Genomic DNA, 25,919 nt, shown 5'->3' with positions numbered 1-25,919 from the left:
ATTAAACCTTATCGTTCGAACTCTCGTGGCCTAATGAGTACGCTTCAAAATGGGATGCCATTGTAAGTCCGCGTTAAAAATACTTATAGTAATTAAAAACTCTCGTGAGACGAACTGTGATACATGACGGTGACTCGTCGGGGAGTTGGGTTAGGTGGAAGAACACCTCGCACAAGCTATACGGAACGCGAATTCATAGGCCATTGAAAAGCTTTAGGGTAATTTTCATTCCCTTTCGCCACGCTGCTACGAGTCGGTCCATGGAGTAACAACATGAACTGGGAATCCAGTGACACGGACAGGTACGTCCAAAATTTTGCTGTCAGACCTTCCAAGCTAAGCATTAAATCCAGAATTCCCTAGACGAATGTTAAGCAAGTGATGCTTCGGAAAACACTATGATTCCGCGGATTGAAAAATGAGTACTGTGGAAAGAAGAAGGAATGAGTATGATTAGTTTTTTCAATTCATGCGAAGGAAATAGCGGTTAAAGTTGAGGACTCTTTACAATGCAACATTTTCAGAGTGTAAAAATCATTCGCCTTGGCCGGGATTCCGGAAAAATTTCAGTGTAAGAGAACGATAGCTTAACTGGCTTATGTACTCGGCCGGACATCGAGGGATCCGGATTCGGATCCCAGTCAAGGCGAATAATTTTTACGCAATGAAATTGCTGCATTTTAATACATATTAGCGGATGACTCCATCTAAAATTATTGTCGCGGCATCTCCCGCATGCTTCTTGGACTTAGACGACTCTTTGCAAAAATTTTAATCTAGCCTAAATATTTTTTATATCTAGGCTTCCTCATTTGAATAATTGATGATTTATGACTTTATTTATGAACTTAGATAGAGTACGGTGGTTGTATAATATGATCAAAATAAAATGATTCCTAACAAAACAATTAATTTTCAAACATTATTTGAAAATTTTCGACTTTATTCACAGCTTATAAAAATATTTACTCTGCTTCTGCTATAATAATTGTTCCTTGTGTTTTTTTCGATCTACGAATGTTCACATTAAATTTAAATAAGAAAATTTGCACTAACCTAACTTTACAATTCCTATCTTGATTAATTTTCAAAATTATTTCACTTCCCAGCGCTCAATGGCCACTTTCGACGGGTGATAAGGAGCTGCATTAGCCATGAGAGGGTAAAAATTAAAGTGATAAGCTCTAAAAGGCATCTATTTTTATAAAATTTGCTTAGCGATATGATTATTTGATCTAAAATGTACCGCTTAGCATATTTTACAAAACCTTTGTCTGTCATCTCAATAAAATCTTAAGAGGGCAAATGGCATCATGAAAGACGCGATTACTTGCTATATACCAATGAGAAAAGTTCCAGCCGACGTTAAATTTTAAGGTTCCCTGAATTTTAAATATGAAATAATTTTATGGCTACGTCAAAAACATAAATTTCCATGATGATTTAAAGTAAATAAACTATGCAACCAAGGAAATGTGAAAGTCAATCAACCAATAATTGCCTTTCAGTATCTCAGAAATGTGTTTAATGTATTTCGCGTGGTCCAAACAGGGTTTCAATAACATCACATCATCAAATCCCTGATACTGGCGTGGAGACATCGAAATTGCTGAAATATTTGAACAAATGAGGTAAACTACCAAGGATTTAACCAAAACAGGGAGAGGAGTAACGGAAATCTTGTCATAGCTATACACGAAGAGGGACAATATCCCCTCTTAGAAAATGGCCTACTCGTTCTAAACGACCGTTTGCTATCTACCATGAGGTCCATTCGCAGGTTCTTTGAAAATATCGGGATAACCAATGAGAGACAGTTTCTGCCACAATTCGATGCATCCATCGTCGACTACACGAAACGGGACACTCCAGGAAATCTTTTGAAGGCGATAGGTATACGATTGAAGTTTTTATTCAGAAAAAAGGTCGAGGATTGACTCCAAAACGCTTAACGCATGTACTTGCAGGATGAGTCTGGAAATTGAGGCCAGACGTGAATGATAGTTCGCGGAAATACTTTCCCCGTATGACCGTTAGAGGGAGCCCCGGCTTTTAAACTTTTCTCGTCTGGATGATTGCAAAAACCACATTTCCGAATCCAAGTTCCCAATTTTTTTTTTGGATCACGGCGTAATTTCTATTTATCGGGGACGGAAATCGTTTACGGGAGTTTCCTGCCCATTCGTCCATTTTTCGGGATTTTCAGAAAAGGGGGTAATATAAAAAGTGGAGCACTTCACTTCTATCTAACGATGAAAACTACTTTTTACCAATCTAATGTCACGATAAAACAATAGACGAAATGGTTATGTTTAATTAGGGTGGTCATCACATACCGCTTCAATTAATCATATCGAACTGATCATATCAAGCACTACATCCATAGGAATGACATAATCGTTCATTGTTTCAAGCATTTTTACTAATAGATAATGGAACGACTAAGTACTTTTTCATGAATATTTTTCAATTTTCTTTTGCCTGTGGAAGACGAATTAATCTTTGTTAATAAATGCATATGGAAGTAAAACTACCGATATAATGAAAAGTTGAAAGCGTCGCAGTCATGGTTAAATGCATGTAAGTGCTTCATTCTATGTTCCGTTACGTATTAATAAGTTATTTCTATTGAAAAGCAAGTAGTTACAATGCCTTGATAATAACTTCATGAAATATGTTATAAAGATGGTTTTTAAATATCAACGGTCCATACTGATAGAATGCTGACCATTATAATTTCGCTACTTTAAGTCTGTTCTAAGTTAAATCAATTATCGAATCAGTACACATTCCCAATATTTGGGATGAACACGTTTCAAACCAAACAGAATTTGTACATGTTACAATTATATGTGCAAATCTTTATTTTGTTCTCGATCTCAATGGAATCGTCTCTTCCCCTGACTTAACGTCACTGAGGCAAAAGACCCAATCCCACGGTAGGATCCGAATAGGAGATATGTTTAGTCGTTACTAGTCCTAATAGCCGGCAAATATATGTCCAAGTAAATATTTCAATAGGAACAATAAGGAAATGCTATTTAACTAAAATCAGATAAAGCACAGAGAATCCAATGGAGATAAAACCTCGAACGCATATAGATGGACAAGGAATTCAAGCGCTTTACGTTGGTAATGCACACATAACCATTCTGTATGGAATTCAACTTGTAGTGCCGTAATAACAAGCCAATTAATACAATAATTTGTTCATTCAACAAGGGAGACCGAAAGACTGATAACCCTTTGTTCAAAAAAAATATTACCCAAGAGAGCAAAGCAACAAAATAGCCAGCATGTACAAAATAAGGAATGGGGAAATTAAAAGATATTCAATTGTCTTAGTTTGTTCGTCTTTATTTCTAGGACCTACTTTCCACTTTCTCGTGTTTGTTTTGCGGTGTTTCCTCGCGGAAGAGGGTCCTTATAAATGCTCCCGCCTTGGGCCGAGCTCCATAACAGAAACAATACCCCTTCGAAAGTAGGTATGGTTGGTTATGTTAGACATGACTTCGTGGGGCGGATCCCTTCCCTTTATTTTTTTAGTTTAACACGTGGCGCTTCCAACCCTCTTCCCCCCTCCTCCTCCTCCTGTTAGCCTATCCCACGAATTTTTACGTATTCTAACATGCCTCCGTGGCCAAAGACCCCGAAGATGACACTCAAGGACATGACACGCGCGAGCCTTGTAGTTCCTCGATTGGAGTAACAAGGAGAACGCGGCCGAGGGCGAAGCGGAAAGAACCTCTCCATTATTTGCTTGCATTTGCAAGTTTCATTCTCTCGACGAAACTTCGCATGGTCTAAGCATGCAACCAAATACCGTGAAACCTATTAGGATCAGATCTGGAAGTCACTACGAGTCTCCTACTTGTGAAAATTTTCCCGCACAACTTATAGGGGTCTTCTGAATAGGGGTGGAAAAGTTCAAGGAGCTAGTGATAAATTACGGGCGAGGATGGTGGTGTTCGCTGTTAATAAATTCTTCTATATTCGTAAGGATATATAGATTTTTTCCTCTAAGTGACAGGCAGATGAAAACAGCGGGAAGATCTATAGGGGTAGAGGAGCGAATTCCGTAAATGAAGAAGAAATTGAGTGAACGATTGTACACGGCAATCAAATTTTGGAAACTTTCATTCAGATTAGAACTATTTGGAGTTCCAATGTTTTATTGAATATATAAATAAATATGCGAGAATGAATCGAGCTGGCAACTTCAAAATCGACATGAACTTTGGGCCGTGCATGCATTTTAGGAGCGAGGATAATTGGGATCACGATTATGCTTAACACTAGTATTTTATTGCACGCAAATATTATTTGAGTGAGACTAAATCCTGCTCCTAGGATAAGGTAATGGAAATTAATTATTACATATCCATGCCTTAACACACTTATATTTATCCTTTAGTAATATTATTTAGTATGTCTCTCCTACAAGAGGCATTCAAGATTTTTCAACGTTCCCTTATCATCGCCTATTTAATCGATGCAATGTGTCTAACTTTGCATACATTTGCAGTGGAATCCCGTTGGAACAATAATACGAGACTACTAATTTTCTGGGTATTTATTTAAATATTAAGAAAGCATTCCAGATATAAATTGACTAGAATGAAGGGAACATAGTCTAATTAAATATAACCAATAATTAAGAGCATTAAAATAATATACTAATAATAATAATTAAACGACTAAGTTTTACCTCACGCATAAAATAAGACAAAAGAAATCTAACTTTTAACACTTTCTTGGGCCTTTAAAAGATTAAACCTTGAAACTCTAGCCGAAGTAAGCAATTTCAATGTGATTAAAATTTTAAGAAAGAAACGATTCATTCGTATTAATGAAATTAAAGCATCTTTAAACAGGGAAGTAGAATGATCGATCACTCGGTAAACAATAATAAATAATAATAAAAGCAATGCAAAAAATGGATGTACCTGGCTCAGACAAGCATTGAATTTCCGCAGAAAATGAGGCAAACACTTCAACAAATATTTCCTCGCATGTAAAGTTTACACAATGGCACTAGAATTTCAGATCAATTCCAAAGTCAAGGAAACTAATTTTAGAATACGTCTTTTGGCGATGGAACTGGCATAAGAACCAACAGAAAACTACATTCACCAATTTCCTCTAACGCGTCACTGCTCCCGCGCGGCGTCACAAAATTTTATTTTTAAAGGGAAGAGTAAAACAAGTTCACTGACCGGATAGGAAACTTGTGGCCAAGGATCCTCCGCCGTCGTCGTCGCCTTGACCTCCGACCCCGCCGAGAGACAGCGGCCAAACCAAGCACGCCACAAACAGCTGAACGCCAACCGACCTCCAGTTGGCCTTCATTTTCACACTCGCCCAACAATACAAAACAGTGCAACCCTACTCCTTCCGCGCCCTCCACCGACTTCACCGCGGAAGAACCGCCTCGTGGGCCCGAGAACTTGGGGAGGGCAGAAGTCTCCCGAGATTTTGCGCAGATTGGGGAGCGGGGGGGGAGGATTTATAGGCAAAGAGAGCAAGAAATCAAGGAATAAAAACGACGCACTTGCAGCGAGTCCACGTTGACTCCACTTCCGCCCACCCTCTCTCTTTTTCTTTGGCTCGTGTGTTTTCGTCTCCCCAGACAGGAACGGAACGTCTCACAACACTCGAAAAGCAGCGAAGTTCAAAAGGTGCGTACGCCGTGCGTCGCGCTCGACGACTCTCCCGGGAGATGTATCCCGGCCTCTAGCGAGGGATGCCGCCAGGAGGGAGGGGCCAGAATGAAGTGGAGTGAGATAAATAGGAAAAAGTGCAGGGACGAGTAAGAGAGAAGGATACGCGCACAACGAGGAGGTGACTACGGCGTCGCCCGCTTTCAACTTGGTCCGCTCTGCTGTGCCGACGGCTCGCTCAAGACTACCTCTTTCAGTCGCAACGTTGGGTGACGATTACCACCACCATCAACACCGGCCGGAAGAACCTTGGAATAACCATTCGGCGAGAGGTAACGGTAACCACATAGGTTCCAAACGCATAGCGGTCTCCTCCTCCCTCTCCCTTCACTCCAGCACCGCCTCTCAGGCTTCCCACCCTTCCACCTTCTCCCCGTACCCTCCTTTCCTCTCCCCCACGAGTGCCTCACTTCAGCAGGCCCTCCCGAAGAGGTAAGGGAGGGGAGGGAAGCGGAATGGAGGGAGGGTGGTGGCAGAGAGAGAGGGGGGATTGCGGCTGCCGCCGCCTCGCGCGTTGAAGTTCCCGATGGCCGCTTCCCCGCGTGTTGAAGTCTCCCCTGACGGCCGTGGAGGATGAGATCCCTCTTCCATCACTGCCACCGCTCGGCGGCGTTAAGACGGCACATGCCCCACCCTTTTATTTATTAAATAAAGCCCACCGAATCCTCTGTTATTTATCTCCCTGCCCCCTCCTCCCAGAGCACCTCCCCAGTCGACTCCGTCCTTCACCGCAGCGAAACCTCTTTCGCTTACGGTAGGTATTTCTTTTGAGGCGATGAGGTTCAATAAGCACTGAACCATGGAACTCTACGTAACTTTTGATGGAGGATGGCTTTGAACAGAGCGGGGAGGTAGTCCAATTAGAATGTTTGTTTTGAGTTTATGCAAGTATGGACGGATGAGTATAGGGAGAATGAATTGGCTTACTTTTGATCGGGGAAAACGTTTTTGACTCTTTCCAACGGACACGAGCATTGAGGTTTTATTCTCTTCCGCCTAATGTACCATCAGGTTTTCCAGTTCAAAACTCCATACAAAAGAAACTTCTCTCGTCAAATAAAATTTTTAATCTTTCATTGAATCAAGAAAATACGGTTTTTCATGAATCGCGAGTTTCGAAATACTTCTCGTAATTTTTTATTTATATTTCAAATTAGCAAAAATAAAAGTATACTTTCCATTGTTAGTTTCTCCTAAGTTTCTAATTAACTATATGGAATGTATGCTGGGAGAATGGATTTTTAAAAACATTTATTTTGAAATGAGGATAAAAATATAGTAAATTCAGCTGAGGTCTCTTTGTGAAAAATCGAGCCGCCATCCACAGAAAACAAAATTATAGATTTCAATGGAATAACGCGGATGTTAATTGCACTTTTCACTCTCTCGTCTATGTTATAAATTTGGCGCGCATTGCGTAAAACATTTTTGGTCGCACATAAATTAGACTGTTTCCTTTTCGGGGGGAGAGAAATCATGCGTTAAGGATTTTACGACTCTGCGGAGGAACTAATAAAAAAAATAAATACCCGATTTCTCTGGAGAAAACCTAAATTTGATTGAGCGTGCGAAACTCATATTTGTATCAGTTCTCTGGTACCTAGTGGGCAAATCGGAGAATATGGACAAATGTTTTATCTACTTAAACGTAGCACCCCGCAAGCCGCCGTAAGTACGTGAGGTAGTGGGTGTTTGGTCACCAGCTATACTTATATACGCACAAATATGAGTTTGCATGTGCATATTAATATATATATTTCCACATGCACACAAATACCACCACACATAAAAACAAATATGTCATTAACCAACATGAATCATTCAATAGTTTGTGTGTTTGACTAAATCATTAAATTTTAGACCTCGTAACCCACCGTAACGAAAACCAACATGTTTATCAACATGGGCTTGAATAAGCGATATGAACTTCAAATCCGAATAGAACGATGTAAAAAACAAACTGTACATTGCTGTAAGAAACATAGCGAATATATGTGCTAAAATTGTTTTGTGAAAAATAATGACAGATCTCTATGGAAGACGAGTTGGATTTTGAATAGCGCGTGTTATTCGATTTAACGGACTAAATTCAATGTCTAAACTTTTTTGTTCGGAAGGGAAGATTGACTATTCCAGAGTATGGGTTATTTCAATGCTTGTCAGAAAAAATTGTATCACATAAATTATAGTTATCCAAGTTTTATAACCTACAGAGCCTAATAAAGTGGCAATAAAATCTAGTAAACATACAAATGCAATGAAATTCCAATTGCTCACACCCAGGGAGTGCTATCTTGACGTATTATCCGAAGAAAGAATGATCTTTAAGGCTTCTGTCCACTCTAGTTGGGATTTCATATGAATTGAAAATCAACAATTATTAATTTCGTTACATACTCAATTGAAGATAGTTTCACATAAAACTATCCTCTTCCCCACAAGCTGCTTGCCCAAATTAAGTCGAATTTGATAATTTATACATTTGTGTAACCACTAATGATAAAATTTCAATGAGGCAATACGTAAAATCAGAAATTAAATTTGATAACTACGAGGGTCATCCGGAAAGCAGTACCCGTTCGTGAAATAAAGATACAAAAGTAAATATTAACAAACATAAAAAATTTTATTTGAAAGAGGATACTTTAAACTACTTCTCAACATAATCTCCAAGCAAATTAAGGCATTTGTCATAACGTGTGAGAAGTTTCTGTATTCCTGCTGCATAGTCCTTCGCCGCCAGCTCATTGAGATACGCGAGGGACCCATCTTGCACAAATTTTTGCATAATGCAGATGGTGTTTAACAATTTCATGAACAATTGTTCGAGAAACATTGGGAAAATGCTCACAGATGTCATCAATTGTGACGCGCCGATCGTTCCTCACGAATTCGTCAACTGAGCTCACCAGTTGGTCTGTAATGACAGACGGTCTCTCCGAACGCTCATCGTCGTGTGTGTTCCCCCTCCCCATGTTGAAGTTGCGACACCACCGCCGAACAGACGACTCGTCCATTACATTGTCTCCATACACCTCCTTTAATTGGCGATGAATATCACATGGGCGAACGTTTCTTGCATTGAGGAATTTAATCACTGCCCTCACTTCACAACTGGCGGCGTTCTCAATTTTTTTAAACATTGTAAACAATCACAGAAACAACACAGGCAATGCTAGCGTCACGCAACTTGGCTCAGAGAAGGCAGACAAGCCACTGAAGCTATCTGACCTCGTCCAGCGGCTACTCGCGTCGTCAGCACTTCATGCGGCACGAACGGGTACTACTTTCCGGATGAACCTCGTGTTAAATATTTTAAGAAAAGCATTTAAAGTAGTCAATAAAAGATAAATACATATATATTGCTCTATTTCCATTTTTCACCAATCTCCTATTATCCCTGTTACGTTGACCCTTAAATAATTGAACATATTTTCATTCTTAACACTGCGCCTAATTATTTCTCTCATAAAAGTACACAATATTTGTTAAAGGTGTTAGGGTTCATCTTAGTCCTAATTTTTTTGCATTTGGATTACGCTGCATCCATTAGCTTCATCAAGATAAAAGGAAGAATAAGATATTAACGTCTTATATAAAGTGTTCTTTATTACCTATGATCTCACTCATTGACATATTAGATTTAAAGCATTTTAATGGGAAGAAAGAGGTTTTTTGCAACACCAAACCTTACAGTAAGAACAAGATAGATAATTTTACATGTATGCAGATGCCAGAAATATACTTACCAAAAGCGGAGCTGGGTAAAAAAAACACATTTTTATCATTCCAATTCTTAATGGAAAATTCAAAATATGAAACTGAACATAATATACCTTAGCTGACTATAGTCAATAGGCGTGCTCACGTGAGGTCCGTGTCATGAACCTACAAGCCCTCTGGTAACAATCTTCAATTTTATTTGAAATTTACAAATTATCATATTTAGTAATTTAAACGTGAGCCAAGGGCTGCATCATTTATTTCCTTCGACAGACTCCATAAATGTACAAATTACGAGGGCTGTACCTTACATAGAAAAGAAAAATGCTGACTTACTATGTACATTTAAAATGGACGTACCTACGGCCGTGAAGCAATGGAAAAAGAAATAGCCGAGAGTGTAAACTTGATTGGTACTAGGTTTGCATAAGGGGGGAAATGAAAACAAAGTGACAAGCAAGGGTAAGAAAACACACACTAGGTCACTTGGGTGTGTTTGGGAAAGAGTGACCCACGTGTACCTCAATCACACACAAACAATGCAAAAAAATAAATGAGGAAACAAACTTATAACCACTTGCTGACTTACAGCTTTGAAATACTGGCTTCAGTAAGCTACTTATACGTATCACAATGTGTCATAAGTTGTTATTGCTGTTTATCTTGATTTATAATGTCTTTATTTGTGTGACTTTAGTCCTTTGATTCCGAACATTTTATTGCCTGTAGGGGGTCTCGGTAGTCCAGGGGTAGAGCGTTGGACTACCGACCGGAGGACTCGGATTCGATTCCCGAGCAAGTCTCTCTAGGCACTCAGCTTCACCCAAGATTTGGGATTTTTCGGGTACCAGATCTTCCTGGGTAACTATAACGGGCACTGGGAAAGGAACTGGCCCTCCTGCCCTGATGCGTGAATTTCACACACTGTCGGGCTTGCAGCTGGGTGAATCTTCACCTACCAAGCCGACCTTAGGATTGATTGCAGTATTTTTGTTTTTTTAATACTAACAGGGTGACTTCAGATACTTATTGAAATCTTTAATGGCGATTTTTCGATCCACATGGAAATTTCCTCGAATATCACCTCATATTGAGATGACATCCTTGAATAGCATGCCTCTATCTGAAGTCCTGACACCTTCTTAAAACCGGAGCAAGGTAAATACTCTTCAATGTGGGCAATTCAAGCTAAAATTGACCGCAGCAGGCAATCATCTTGTCCATCCACTTGATGTGACTTGTCTTTGGCCGATCCCAATCCTGGCGACTCAACCAAATTTGAGAGGAACGTAGAAATGGATATTCTAATCAGCCAAATCATATGTCGTAGTCGGAAATTCCACGCGAACCTTTCAGGCCGAGGCGGCAGGAGTCCATTCCACTCCAACAAAGGCCATTAAAGCTTGAATCAAATGAGCACAGCAATAGAGCTATAATTATCACTTCCGAACATCTCGCCTTCTCGTCGGAATTTTCCATTTCCGATGTGGCTCTTCCCACTCAAGGTGGAACCAGACCCTTATTGCAAAGCGAAAAATAATGACACTAATGGAATGGAATTTATCTTTGAGTTCAAGAGAAAATTCCCTACGACCTTTCATGGGAACCATAGGAATATTTAAGAGAGAATCCAGCAAAGTGAGCTGAGGGCCAATGGGAAGGGTTGCTCCTCCACGCAGCCCGAGTAACGTCCCGTTAGTGATTATTATTTATTAGTATGTACCTATGGAAAATATCCTTCCGGAGGGGCTGGTCCATTTATCTTGCCCAAGGGCCTGGCGCTGCTTAGCTATTCAGCTGCGAGAAGAAACTGTGTCGTCGCCTTAAAGAAACTCTATTACATAAGACGGTCTGTAGAAAAATGTGATAAAAAATAAAAAAGTAGGGGAGAGGTATGCAAGTGTTTTTCCTATGCTATACCACATTTGTAAAATGCGGCAAATGATTTGGGTTTGAGAAAATAGTTCAGTGCGAAGAAAATCCGCTCTATTTGTAAAAGGATTGGTAAGAAATAAAAATAAGTGTGACGGCCGAACTAGAATGAGTGACGCTTCTAAAACGAAGAGATCAGAGTCCATTATAATTCAATTTTAAAGTCCTCATACTAAGCAAATACGAAATATGTTAATGACAATACATGGCGGAACTTATTAAATTCCTACATTAAACTACACAGAATGTGAATTTGAAAGTTTAGTATTACTTTTAAAATTATTTTAGGGGTCTTATAAATCGACACGTGGCCATTAAAGAAACGAACTCCTGTTAAAAATATTCGTCATTTACATATACAATCAACTGAGATATGTTAAGCTCCATTTAAGAGAGATTTGACCCGGGTTACAATAAGACTTTAAGAAGTAATGGACACCTAAGTTTATTTGTAATCCCGAAGGCTTTATGAAGGAACAACGCCATGTTTGGAATTCAGCACACTTGGATAGAGTAGGAGCAGAGTAAGAGAAGAATAGGAGAAGTGGACCCCGGTACTAGAAGTTTTAAATAATGTTCCTTCCTTTGGGCTATTTGAAATCGTAAAATCAGTTGTAATCTAAAAACAAATATTTAAAAAACATAAACCCTCTTAGTTTCATAATTACAGCTGATGGCCATCCACACACTGTCACACACACCCGTTACCGCTCGCAGTATATGACGCATGTGTGGATTATCATCAAGGAGTGTCTAATACAGAGACTATAATGATCATCATTGAATATGTTTATATGCCCAAGTGTGTATCTAAGGAAAAAGTAGTGAAATTGACAGAATGAGGCCCCATTGAATCTATCTCTAGGTATCCAGAAGATTGACTATTCGCCGGGTAAGTACAACTTGTATGTTATTCCAATAAAGCCGATTGCAATTGGTTGATTGAATTTTAATTGCTCGCTATTTTTCGATATCAAAGTAACATAATTTCAGTCAAATATTATTCAATGGCCCTAAATTAAACTATGAAACAAACTGTATCAAAGACAGAAATCCATAATATTTAGGGAAATGTGAATATTTAATTATGTTGCACGTTAATGGTGTTCTTTACCAGCGATCTATGAGAAAGAGAATGGTGTTTAATGTCTCAATAAGGATTTGAGAGATATTATATTGGTGCTATTACCAAATTGGAAATGATGGCGAAAGAGGAGGAAGACCTAGAGAGCTAATTATGTTCAAAACCTTTCAAGACCTCAATTTGTAAATACAGTAATCCACTGAAACCTAATCAATAATGCATGCTCATTATAAAGTAGCAATATTGCTTGTTCGTACTGAGTTCATTGCATATGTGCACAAATTACAATTCAATTAATCATAAAAATTACAAAAACAATATATAAAAAATAAAAAATGAAAATAAAGAAATTATTAGCTTGATGAATGGACAAGATTGATTAAAATTGAGGTGGAAATTTTAACCTCAGTACAATTAAATAATTATATCTCTTCTTTTTCCTATCCTTTATACCTCTCTGGATATTTAATCTTCCCTCAGTGCTTTTCCAGCACAGCCGTGACAAATTGTTTGTATGAAAAAGATTTATTTTTCTGTTTAAAATGTCACAGCGTTCCAACTAACCTCTCCTTGTGATCCCAACAACCAATTTACAACCGGTTAAGGACGTTTAAATGCGAAATATGAGTGACCATCATACTAAATCGGTATCACATAACTCAGTCAAGGGCCGAATTGTACAGCTTTGAGAGAATATAGCGAAGTCAAATCGGGAAACAGAAGGGACAATTTATGTCCGCACATAATTAAGTCATTACTTGCCCATTACCCATTAATGTAATTAAATTACCCATTAATATTTTCATCATTCAAGGGAATTACTTTAAGTTTTGATTTTACATCCTTCTGTACTTTGAAATACCTAATCACTAATTATTCATTCTGTGATACCAGTAAAAATTAGACTATCACTGAGTGCATTTATCTTTCAAATATCTCTTCCATTGAAAAAAGGAGTAATTTTCATGGCTCATAGACTTTACAGGTTTTGTTATACGATGACAGTTCTATAAAAATTTATTATAAATTTGTAACTACAAATTTCACTGCATAAATATTTTATATTATATTGATAGTATGATGTAGGTATTTTAATTTGTGAAGTACTCGTGGTACAGGTTTCATTGATCATTTTCGTTTGACTTTAATATTGAGTCAGTGGCAACCGTGGGAATTGGAAACATACTCAGTTATGGAGGTGACACACGACACTCCATTGGAATTTTGCTTTCGATTGAACAAATCGTCAATCGAGGCTTAAGTTATACTATGTATGGGAGATTTATGGAAAATCTGTTCATCTACATTCCACAACCCTAACACCCCCAGTTACACACCCTTTCCGTGCCTTGCGTAGATGTACAGAAATGTACCTCTCCTCCTCCCGGACTAAGAGGATAGTTGTGTAGATGTATACACTGTATTGTACTAGACACTGAATTGTGTAAATGCATACAAAGAGGATAGTTTAAAATGATTGAAAATGAGAAAAAATCAATTTCAATGGAATGTGAACCCGAAGCTTCAGCCACTGCTTTTGATGAATATATTTTGTATGAGATTATCATTAAATTTAATAAATAATTCATTTCAGCAAACTAGATAGCCTTCCAACTTCGCCAGCTGGGCGTGCGGGCGAGGGTATTGAACAGGATATCACATCGTGACACCCGAGGATTAACAGCACGAAGGTGGGTAGAAGTTAAGAGGAAACTAAGGCGGAAATAATATAGGATTAAAAGAGTTCTGCGAGAGAAATAACGAAGAGAGACCGTCCAAAACCGAACTTAATTAAGTAGAATATTCTACAAACAGCATCCACCAACAAATCTCTGAAATTGTTGCATTGAAGCATCCGCCTAAGTAAATGGAAAATATAGCTCAAACCATTCGTGTGGAGTACTGCTATGCGTACTACAGGTGTGTAACCTGGGAATAGAGTAGGAAAGGAGGTTTAAAGTCCTTTGAACAGTGGCGCTATATGGGCAATCATATGATCAGTAGGAGAGATAAAATAAGATGTTCATCAGAGGGCAAGGGACAGTATTGCCATCTGGATAGGTATGAGAAACAGGAGGGCAAGAGTAACAGGATATATTCTACATTGCGAGAGATTGGTTAAGACAATTTTGGAGGAAATTATTGAGGGAAAGGAAAGTAGAGGAAGAATCTACCTTTAGGTATACAAGACAACTAATAGAGGATGCTAACTGTGCCAATTATACAGAATCGATAAGTAGAGCAAGGAAATAGAACCGACTGGAAGTCAACTGCATAGACCAATCTGAAGACTGAGCACCAACGAAAAAGAATAGTCAGATTCCTTGAACAAATCACATGACAAACTTCCTGAATCTCTGATCAATTTGCTTCTGAATTATCAGATTTATCGAGAGATGATTGCATGCTATGAATTCGTCCTTTTGGAATGGACACATTATATACCATAAGCGCTAGGTGCATGCTCCGTGACTACATACACCCTCACAATCCACGCCAACACGCTGAGGGCAAATATGCATGCTACAGGTATATGCACGGGAATTAACGGAAGGAGCAATCTCAATCCCTTTGATAATAAGAGAGAGAGAGAGAAGGAAAAAAAAGAGAGGCAAGAGATCAAGAACTCGTGACGTCCATGTATGTAACCGCCACGCCTCCGGCGCGGGTTGATTATGCATACCGCGCGGCGCTCTCCTCCCCCTTTTCTCCTCACCCTCCGGCCTACGTCTTCCGGGCCGCACCCCATCCCTTCCCCAGACCAACTCTCGCCCAACCCACCACTCCACCTCGTCCCCTCCCCTCTCCGAGGAGCAAGAGGCGCTTTCGGTGACCACCTTCCCTCGTGGAAAGTGAAGCGGTACGTAGGTCGTTCAGGGGTCGATGACCCTCCACGCCTCTCGCTCCACGCACCAAACCACTCCTCCCTCACCCTCCCCACCCGATTACCTCCCCAACCACCTTTCGGGCCCCCAACCATCCTTTCTTTCGCCCACTCCCCTTCGCCCCCCACCCTACACCTCAAATCTCTCCCCCTCCCAATCCTTCTCACTCTCTCCCTCTCTTTTCTACACAATGGGATCATCTGATTGGTGAGGTGGCCGAAGTTATTGTGGGAAGGCACCCCTCTTTCATGGTTCGGATTCGAATCCCCGAATGTAACGAATATTTTGATCAATTACTTATATTAGAACGCTCCACACCTTATTGACTTCCTTTGCGAGTTATCACACGACATACTTGCAGAAATACGACCTTGTATTAATATGCAGGAAATGATAAATTTTGGATTCTGAGGCTCGACTCAGCCACATCTACACAATGGGGTCACCGTATGGACATGTGGTGAGGGATGGTGGAGCGGCAGCCATACGCACCGAAATATCAGTTCATACATATACTTGAGGTGGGTCGAGGCTAGGGGGTAGAGCGTTGAACTACTGATCGGAGAGCCCGGGTTCGATTTCCGGGCAAGCCACTCTGGGCACCTGCAGCTACTCCCAAGCTTCTTCGGATACCAGATCCTCCTGGGAAACTATAACCGGCACAGTGAAAGGAAATGGCTCCCCAACCCTGATGTGTGAATTACACTCGCAGTCGGGCTTAGTACTGAGTGAACTCTACCATCACCAACCAAACCGACCTTCGGGTTGATTACTGAATTTATGGTTTTGTATGTACTTGGATATAAATTCCAGGAAACTGCGGGAGATGCCGCAACAGTAGCTTTTAATGGAGTCATCCGCTAATATGCATTTCAATGCAACAATTTCAGAGTGTAAAAATTATTCGCCTTGACCTGGATATCCAGGTCAAGGCGAATGATATTTTTACATTCTGAAATTGTTGCATTACTTGAATAGATATAAGCTCATATATGAAACTATTCGCAAGCATACACTCATGCAGGCCCTAGTATGCCATGCTATTATTTCATAAATTATTAAATGTTTGCATCTAAGTTAACATATATTCGGATTCTTGGGATCAATATTTTTGTGATCTGTATGGCGCGAGGTAAGGGCGAGTACTTGAATTTGTCGGTGAGGTGGTATCAATTATTTCATCTCAGTGGCCAAATCTAGGAATATCATTTGGTTCCATTATAATTAACTTGGTGTGGCAAGAAAACGCAGGTGTCCTGTACTTTTTCAAAAGTCTCAGGCCTTGCCTGTTGTCCTCGTGAATCGAGGGTTCCCAACCTGATTCCTTCAACATTTCCGTAACACTTATTATTTCGCGTGGCAACTTTTAACACGTCAGGAGGATTTTCTCTGAGCAATTCTCTGAACGAAACAGTGTCCACAGGACATCGTGGTCAAAACTGCATATGCAATTAATGAGTATGATATCCTGCAATTCAATTGAAAATGGTGAACAGCATGGGGTACATCCATCAGCAGCACGCATTCCAAGTACGCCTGGAGATGTGTTTGCTGAACATGATCGTAATAAAAGAGATATTGACTAAATAAAAATGTAATGAATAAATCTCTACCTAAGATTTTAAAAAAGAACAAATATGGAATCGAGATAGTTCACGTTGAAAGATCAATTATTTTTATTAGGATTCATACAGGAACCCCTAGGTTTCCGGCAAAGTGTTTACACTATGCTACTGAGGCATCCTCTTCAAACTGCATTTTCAAGGGTTTTCGTGGAACAAGGAGTTTTGACTAATTACCAAATATTCCATCAAGTGTCAAAGATTAGAAGTTAGGATCTGGTTCGGGTGAATAGTTTTCAACTGTGAAATTTCTTGTATGCGTGTGATCATGAGCGGGTGAGTCCACTAATATTATTGCTGTTTCACTTTCCACTGTTTCTTTGAAGAATAATTCCATTGCTTGTCTTGAATAGATGTCGATCTTCCGTTAAAACCGGTCAATAATAGGTGTGTTGATAGAATGGACAACAGCAGTGGGTATTTCATTCAATTTTATCCACCGTACTCATTTATATTCGGTTAAGTAAAGTTCCTTTATTGAACGAAGACTCCTCAATGGTCAGCGCCCCCTGTTCCATGCACAGACCCACCTAACAAGCATAAAACTCCAGAGTCAATGGGAATCACCACTCTCCTTCTTCTTTGCTTATTCACATCCAATTGTATTATGCCTCACTCTTTCACCCTCGACTCTTTCTCGACCCTCGACATTTTCTCAGACTCCACCCCTTTCGCGCTGATGCCTCGCCAAATTCGCTCTATCTCCTCTCTCAGCATTATCCTCTCTAGCACCCTCCCTCCCTCTCTCTCTCTCGCCCTACCTACTCTTCATCCATTCGAGTTAGCTCATAATATCCCGAAATAATAAACAGGCATCTACTTTACCTTCTCATCCGAAGTATTGTGAGGACTACTAGAAGCGGAGGAGAGGAAAGGCAAATCACATTCTTCTCCGAATCTACAGTCCCTGGTGGTTCATAAGGTGGTCAGCAATGGGATGGTTTCTAATTCCAGGATTTTTCCCTAGGATGTCAATGATTTTGGACTATTGAACGAAATTTTGTTTTTTAATGTTTTGCGCGGTTTTTTTCCCCGACTTAGTACACCATCAGAAAATGGTAAATCTCTATGATCAAAATTTCAGCATTGATATTATCCATAGATAAGTAGTTGAAAAAATATATTTAATACATACATGTAAAGAGAGATGGCTGAATTAAAAATTTTGCTATGGTAGAATTATGGGGATCTACGCTGGCGTTATTGATTTTTTCCGAAGACTTAGTTGAATGTTCACCGTGCCATGATACCATTGCGACTTTTCATTTCCGTCAAGGACATACAAATATGTATGCGACAGTTGATGCAAGCCCATTGCGGCTTTAAATCGAAATTCGTCATGACCCTGGAAGTATTTGAAATTTCCTTGACTATGAACTGTTTATAAACAAAATAATATAAGAGTTTGAAATAGTTTTTTTTATTAATATGGAAATATTCTATTCGAGCTTCATAAGACAGGAGAATATCCGTAAGCAAGTGGCGTTAGTGTAAAAAACTATATTCCTATTATTAAGTATTTGTCTACAGTGGCATTCTGACTCGAAGAATGGAGGGAATATCTAATGGTTAACATGCAGGAGTAGTTCAGCCGTATGTAGGCAATTGTTTTGCAGGGCGACACTCTGCCTAATTAACAGCACTAATACGCCTTTAATGCACAAAAATGTCATGAACAACAGATTGAATACACAATCCATCAAAAGCCGCTCGTTTGAAAACAAATAGCCTGATAAATTATAACTATCAAATTTAAATGAGGTAAATACAAAATATATTTAATACATATGTATATATAGTGTATACATATATAGAAATGTATATATAGTGTATGTATACATATAGATATATATATATATATATATATATATATATACTATATATATATATATATATATATACTCATATATACAGAAACAGATATAAGGAAAAGGGACAGGAACACACATAAAGGACGAACACGATAGAGGTGGGGAAGGCGGAATCGAACGGATCACAAGAGTAAAACTATTTCCTTGACCGGGACTCGAACCTCGGATCTTTCCACTTGCCAGGCGGATACTCTTAACCACTTGAGCTATCGAGGAAACGTAATTTACCCTGAGATCCGTGGGTCTAATATGTCTCCAAGCGCCCCGATTCTTTAGCCAAGAGATGGCGTCAGGGGGATGTTTCACACACCAAAGGAGAAATACACACGACACAAGAGGAAAGGAAAGTGGGTTGGTTCGAATTCATACAACATCATACAGGAAAGGAACAGTGCGTTTCGTGGCACGCATAGCCAGAAGAAAGAGATGAGCCACATTGGCCAAATACACATTCAAAAACGAAATCCCGCCAAACGGCGAATAAATACTCATACATACAGAAACAGATATAAGGAAAAGGGATAACACACATAAAGGACGAACACAATAGAGGTGGGGAAGGCGGAATCGAACGGATCACAAGAGTAAAAATATCTCCTTGACCGGGACGCGAACCTCGGATCTTTCCTCTTGCCAGGCGGATGCTCTTAACCACTTGAGCTATGATATAAATTATTTTATTCGGTTCAGAATATTACAGAGTTTGTTAGCATTATGCATGATATCAGGTCACAGATTATGGGTACATCATGTTTTTCTTTAGTATAAGTGTATACATGGATACATATATGATACATATACCACATACATATCCACTTGTACATACATACGCACACATGCATATCCACACGCACATACATAAGCATATGCATACAGACGCATACTCGTGAATTTGACCATTAACATTTAGAAAGAAAAAAAAGAAAGGAAGACAAGGTCCACAGATATTAGGAGGGAGATTTTAGCTAGCAATGGAAAATTATGTATTGTAAGAAATTATCAACGGCAGGGTTGAAATTATCGATTCAATCAGTTATTCAGCAAAAAAAAAAACTCTTCAACGATGGACGAAGTGTGTCCGGCACCGGGTGGCTACCGGACATCACTTCCCAGAGTTCTGATCGTGGCTAGCGTCGCTCCGGTCGTGACTCGACCCCGGGCGACGAGTGCTTCGCCGTTTCCCGGGACGCCTCGTCCAACGGGTCGACGAGCGAAGACGCGGCATTTCGCCGCATCCCTCCCCCCCAGCCTCGTCCGAAGAGGAAGAGCCAGCCGTGGTCTCCACGTAGAGCGGGTAACTCGGCAGCGTTCCACAGGGGGCCTTCTTCGAAGGATCACCGCTGGGGGCCGCCAAGGGGCAGGACGCACCCTCGGGGAGGGTCGGAGTGGCGGACTGGGGCTCATCTGCGGAAGGGTTGTGGTCGGGAAAAATCAGGGGAGATAGTTGCTTGTGGTCCGTATCTTGAGAAGCGCTGGGAAGATCGTCGACACATTGACTGTCCTTAATGGGGAAAGAAGATGGGGTATGTGGTATTTTTGACTTTGGGAAACTTGTATGCGGGTCGACTTCCGGGGTCGGTGAAGCTTCCTTTAAAGTCAATGATAAAGGGGTCGAGGGATGAGCTGTTGGGGACTGGAAAACATCGCAATTAGATGCATCCTCCTCACCTGTCACCAGAGGTTCTTGGGGTGTTTGAAACCCGTGATGCAAGGATTGCGTAGCGAGGGTGTCGATGGCGAGAGCGGGGGGAGGGGGGGCGAAAGACCATCCCTCCTCATTTGACGAGCTCACGGAGACGGGGGCTGGAGGTCGTGTGATATTAGGCGAGGTGGTAGGTATGTGAACCATTTGTAGAACGGTATTCGAGACCAGGAGTTTGGGTTTGTCTGTCCTCTTCTTTTTCGGTTCCCTTTCCTCCGTTGACGATTTTCGCTCCCGCTGACATTTCCCTCCAATTGAAGGGAGATGCGGGGGACCAACGGGAGCAGCCGGGACCGCACCCTCGATGAGTAGCAGCGACCGCGCTCTCTCCTCCACAGCCACTTCGGGCTGATCCATCTCCACGGCGGCGTTAGGGTTGGAGGGCATCATCATTGCCTCCACATAGCTCTTACCTCCCTGGTTCCGAGGGCAGGTCTTGCGCTCGTGGCCTTCTTGATTACAGCGGGCGCAAGTGCGGCGCTGACCCTCATAGATGATGATGGCCCGGTTGCCGCCGATGTGGAGGTACGAGGGGATATTTCTCTCGACCGTCATCCGCACAACCCTGGTGCCAGTAAGCACCCGCGCCATATTTTCTCCCTCCCACCTGTTCTCCCACGAGCGATGTATTTTACCAAAGCGTTGGAGCTCGCCTGTTATGTCTTCCAATGGGGTCTCCACGGGGAGACAAAGAACCCTGACATTACACGGGCTGCCGGAAGTCTCGTCAATTGTTATTGTCGTCCTCTGGTCACTTAAAGACGGAAACGGTAGTTTCCGCGGAGTATTGTCTAAAATCCTAGTCATTGTAGCTTCGGTTGCCAACTTCAGGAATATCAAATGGCGATTGTATCCAAATTGGATCGCCACTATCTCTTCGGGTGTGAGGCCCAGCGACTCTAACGTGAAGAGGTGGACCTCCAACGGGGTAGGGGGCTTCGCCTTCTCGTCAACTTGCAAGGCGAGCGTGTTTAAACGGCGCACAGCCATTTGAAGAAATCAAATTCAGCACACTAGCATGAAGAAGGAAAGCGCAACAAAAAAAAACGAGCACTTTAAAGGGAAATAAAACACTCACGAACGCTCCCTCCCCGCCACACGCACCCGGCGGTAGCAAACAAAAGGAGCCTAAGCTCTACACCAGGCGTCAAGGTCAGTCTTGATCCACTAAACAAAACAAAAGTACGGCCTTCCCGGCGGAAGAAGTCGAGAGTCAAACTGCGCGCTTCTTGATGAACTAGGCGGTCAACCGCCGCTCGAAACAAAACACGATCGGAACCTCGATTTCCGAGAGAGTCCGGCAGTGCCGCTCTCCAAACCCCGGCGACCGAAGCCTCGGACGCCGGCGATTTTAGACACTCGGTGAACACAGGCACGTCCTGCTATCAAGGCAGCTATCGAGGAAACGTAATTTACCCTGAGATCCGTGGGTCTAATATGTCGCCAAGCGCCCCGATTCTTTAGCTAAGAGATGGCGTCAGGGGGCTGTTTCACCCACCAAAGGAGAAATAGACAATACACAAGAGGAAAGGAACTAATATATATATATATATATATATATATATATATATATATATATATATATATATATATATATACACACACACACACACACACGCACGGGGGCTGTCAGGAAACTTACGTTTCGGCCTAGCGCGACGGTGGGTAGAGCTAGAGCCGCTATCTTGGTGTCTAAACTCCCCTACTCTCAGTACGCATCCTACTGTGTTAAAAGGAAAAATGTGTTTCTTCTAAATTGCTCACTGCGAACTGTTAAATTACGCGTTGCAATATAATATCCTGCGAGTTGTGAAGTGCGATCTGTTATTAGGTTATTACTGACAAAAAACCACAAGCCAATTGAAATTCGCATGCAACATTGTGAGGGTTACGGAGATGGAATAATGAGTGATAGCGAAGTGAAGTAGTGGTGCGTTCAGTTTAAAAATGGCCGCACCAATGTTCACAACGAGGACCACAGTGGTCGGCCTAGCCTAGTGACAGATGAACTGACGGATGACCAGTTTTTGGACATCATGGTTATTTGTCCATTCATTCTTAAATTAACAACACCGTTGACGCACAGCGCTCACTCATTACTTAGTCGGTACACATCACACATTTCCCGATGAATGTCAGCAGCTTTGAAGTTTGGGGGATCGAGACGGTGCGGTGGCTATCGTACTGGCTTCCCACCCAGAGGGCTCGGGTTCAAATCCCGGTGATGTTGAATATTTTTCAGAGGTATTCCGATCCCTACTTGAGGTGCTTTTTGGAGGGCACTTTGAGTGAGTATGCCGTCCGTCGGATGGGACGTTAAGCTGCGGACCCCTTGGCGCCTTTCGTAAAGAGTAGGCTAATGCCGTCGCCGGGTTTCTCTCCACCCTACATCCTTTCCTGTCCATCCCCTATGGCGCAAATGACCTTAGCTGTCGGTCGCCTCCCCTAAATACTACTACTAGCTTTGAAGTTCATTCCCAGTAAAAACCTTATCGCTTAGCGGATTTTACATTTTACGGGATTTCTAATTTTATTGCTAATTTTGACTCGCTACTGTGAACAAAAGACAATAAAAACGACAGGTGCGGCCTTCCAAGGAGTGCAGCTCGAGGTGTACTGCGCTAGTGTGTGTGTCCATACAGCGAACATTCGGCTCCCCCCGCTACTTCGCTCGATACACACAAACGTAAGTTACTTTCTGGACATTTGCCGTATAAAAATATTTATACATTTAACATATATTATATATATGTATATACATGTACGCATGCATAATTATAAATCAAATGAAATAGCGAAATGGCGTCGGCCAACACAAATATACATAGACACCAAAGGATTCGCACGTGTTACGAAAGTTTAGGTGGCACAACTATCTTCTTCTACAAACAGAAGGAGAAGCCCTTAAAACTCTTTTTCGCATATACAAACGCAAAATTCATGGAAAGAACGTTAGACAGAGTGATTATACGGGTTCCTGAGAGGGACTTTTATAATAAATAGGGATAAATATTACTGGAAACAATCAGAACCATCGAATGGATAACTAATGCTGGAGATCAATGGGAATCTTTAGATGATGGCAATACTAAAAAAATGAACTGATTCTGAAGAAATGTTGTGGAGTCGTTTTATATTAATCGTCAATTGAATAAAAAAAATGGAGTGATTTTCCTCTTTAATATTCACGACGCGTGTGGACTCCCGGCGCCATCTTTGGGGATGCACTGATAACTTCTGAAAGTTCCGGATGCTCATGAACTGTAAATAAATTACTGGATAGCCTTTGATCTTTAAAAATTTATCGAGCATTGCCTTCATTTCTTGAAAACATCCTCACTTTACGGAAATTATAAGTAAGCACCAGTCACAAGTAGTGGACCCAGAGCTCTATAAACGTATTGGGAGAACAAAATATTGTATAGGGAGGAAAATCAATCAAGTTTTATTGAGTTTACACTTAAAAGGATATTTTGTAAAATTTAAAGAATTGTTTGTCCAAACATTCTCTTTAACTTTTTCATGAGTTCCTTAGAATACATTGTATTGCATCTGCAGTACATACATAAGAGGATTACCTCGAAAGTAAGTCAATTTATAATATAAAAATAAATAAATAAATACATATAAATATAAATATATATATATATATATATATATATATATAATTATATATATATAGATATATATGCATATATGCATAAATATATACAAATACAATGATATAAATATAAAAATAGATAAATATATAGTAAAAAATATATAAAATATAATAATATACTACCGCTTATTTCCAAATTCTAAAATATATCCCAATCAACAATAAAATATGATTCTGCTTAGCTGCAGCTAGCTGCTGTGCTGAGGCGATCAAGTGAATTTGCGTTAACGCCAAACGCATGGCAGGCGACGCGGAACGGAAAGACGAAACATTCTCCTTGTTGCAAATTTGAGCAAATAGATGCTATAAGCAAATTTATTGTAATTGAAAATTAGCGTGCATTTAGTGGAGAATTAATATTTGATATAATCAATTTTGTTTACAATTGCTGAGATCAATATCGGTTCCTACACGTAAATTACAAGTATCGTTAAACCGGTGGTGAAGGTCGGATGCAAAGACGCACATTACCATACCCTATTATCTTTCGGAGAGGGAAGAGAAACGGAAAGGTACGAAAACATTTTTGGAACGGAGCGACACACGAGGGAGAGGGAACGGATTTGTTTTCGGAAACAAACGGAACGCAAATCACGGAGGAAAAAATAAAAAACGTTCGGATCGAGAAAAAAAATAGCAGAAAAGAAACGGAACGGAAATCAGGTAACGCCTTCTCTCTCTTTTTTTCATTCGCAAACCGTTTCAACCCCTTTGGCTGTGGGGGGTCTTGTATTGCGTCCCCTCCCAAGGTCACTTCCGAGCGTGGGAAGGACGAAGTCTTCGATTCTCCACGTGAGCACGTCACGAGAGGGGGCGCGAGGGAAGAGTTCCTGCCCTCGGGCACACGAGGATGGTGGTGCGCGGGTGGTGGGAGGGGGGCTGAGGGGTAGGATGAGAGCTCATGACCGAGACTGGTGATGAACAACTCAGCTGATGCTGCATTCAGTACAGCTTTGCTGCCGGATTCATCCAGGTCATAGGCAATGGGGCAGGGGGAGATTCCCATAGTTTAAAAGGTAGGCTTGGAGCGACAAACAATGCGGCGTGACCAAAATTCAAGATGATCTACGTGGAAATCACTTCAAAGTCGATGATTATTTATTTCAATGTTGTGCACCTCTCTTACAATTTTCTGCGACCACTCGTAAACAACGCGTAAGACAACCGAGGCAGGAAATCACGTAATACAGCGCTGTATATAAACCACACACTGATACAAAGTGAATTATTATGACCCCACACTATTTGGATAGGTTAGTCTGTAAAGATAAGATAAGGAAGATGGACTCCAGTACAGATAGACACAAATATCCGTTCTTTCCTCGGAAATTTAGAAATAATAATAGTAAGAAATCGAAGTGATAATAGATATAGCGTATACACTATAATTACACGCGAGGAGAGGATATAACACTGCGCAGACATCTGGTATATTTGTTGGTGAATGTATGTCTTAGTTGATAGTATATGTATTAGCACGAGTGTAAGTAAAACGGGTTTTGCATAATATATACGGTTGTGTGGATGTGAATTGGCATGCTTTTTAGATTTAGATTTATATAGTAGCCTGTAAGCCACCGCTAGGGTGTGTGGTAGGGGGTGATGACAAACCAGAGTACCCTTGAACTAAAACACCTTTCCCTCCTAGAAGAGTTGGACAACGTTATTCTGACCTCTTATCATTCGAGAGAAAAATGGCATTTTAAAGTTATTTTTCTA

At 40.7% G+C, this 25,919-nt stretch overlaps 1 protein-coding gene across 1 annotated transcript in view; it reads right to left on the bottom strand.

The window, feature by feature from the left end:
- Window positions 1-25,206, bottom strand: part of mas (trypsin-like serine protease domain-containing protein masquerade) — a 107,528-nt gene extending 82,322 nt beyond the window's left edge. The window contains exon 1 of the mRNA XM_071595729.1: window positions 25,006-25,206. Within this exon, the coding sequence (XP_071451830.1) occupies window positions 25,006-25,206 (201 nt within the window). The remainder of the gene's footprint in view (window positions 1-25,005) is intronic.
- Window positions 25,207-25,919: the final 713 nt, after the last annotated feature.

This window comes from Hetaerina americana, unplaced genomic scaffold (genome assembly GCF_022747635.1).
Source record: "Hetaerina americana unplaced genomic scaffold, ioHetAmer1.1.p SCAF_7, whole genome shotgun sequence".
NCBI classification, from domain to species: Eukaryota; Metazoa; Arthropoda; class Insecta; order Odonata; family Calopterygidae; genus Hetaerina; species Hetaerina americana.
Note: the sequence above shows the minus strand (reverse complement) of the source record. Positions and strands in the feature narration are given on the sequence as shown.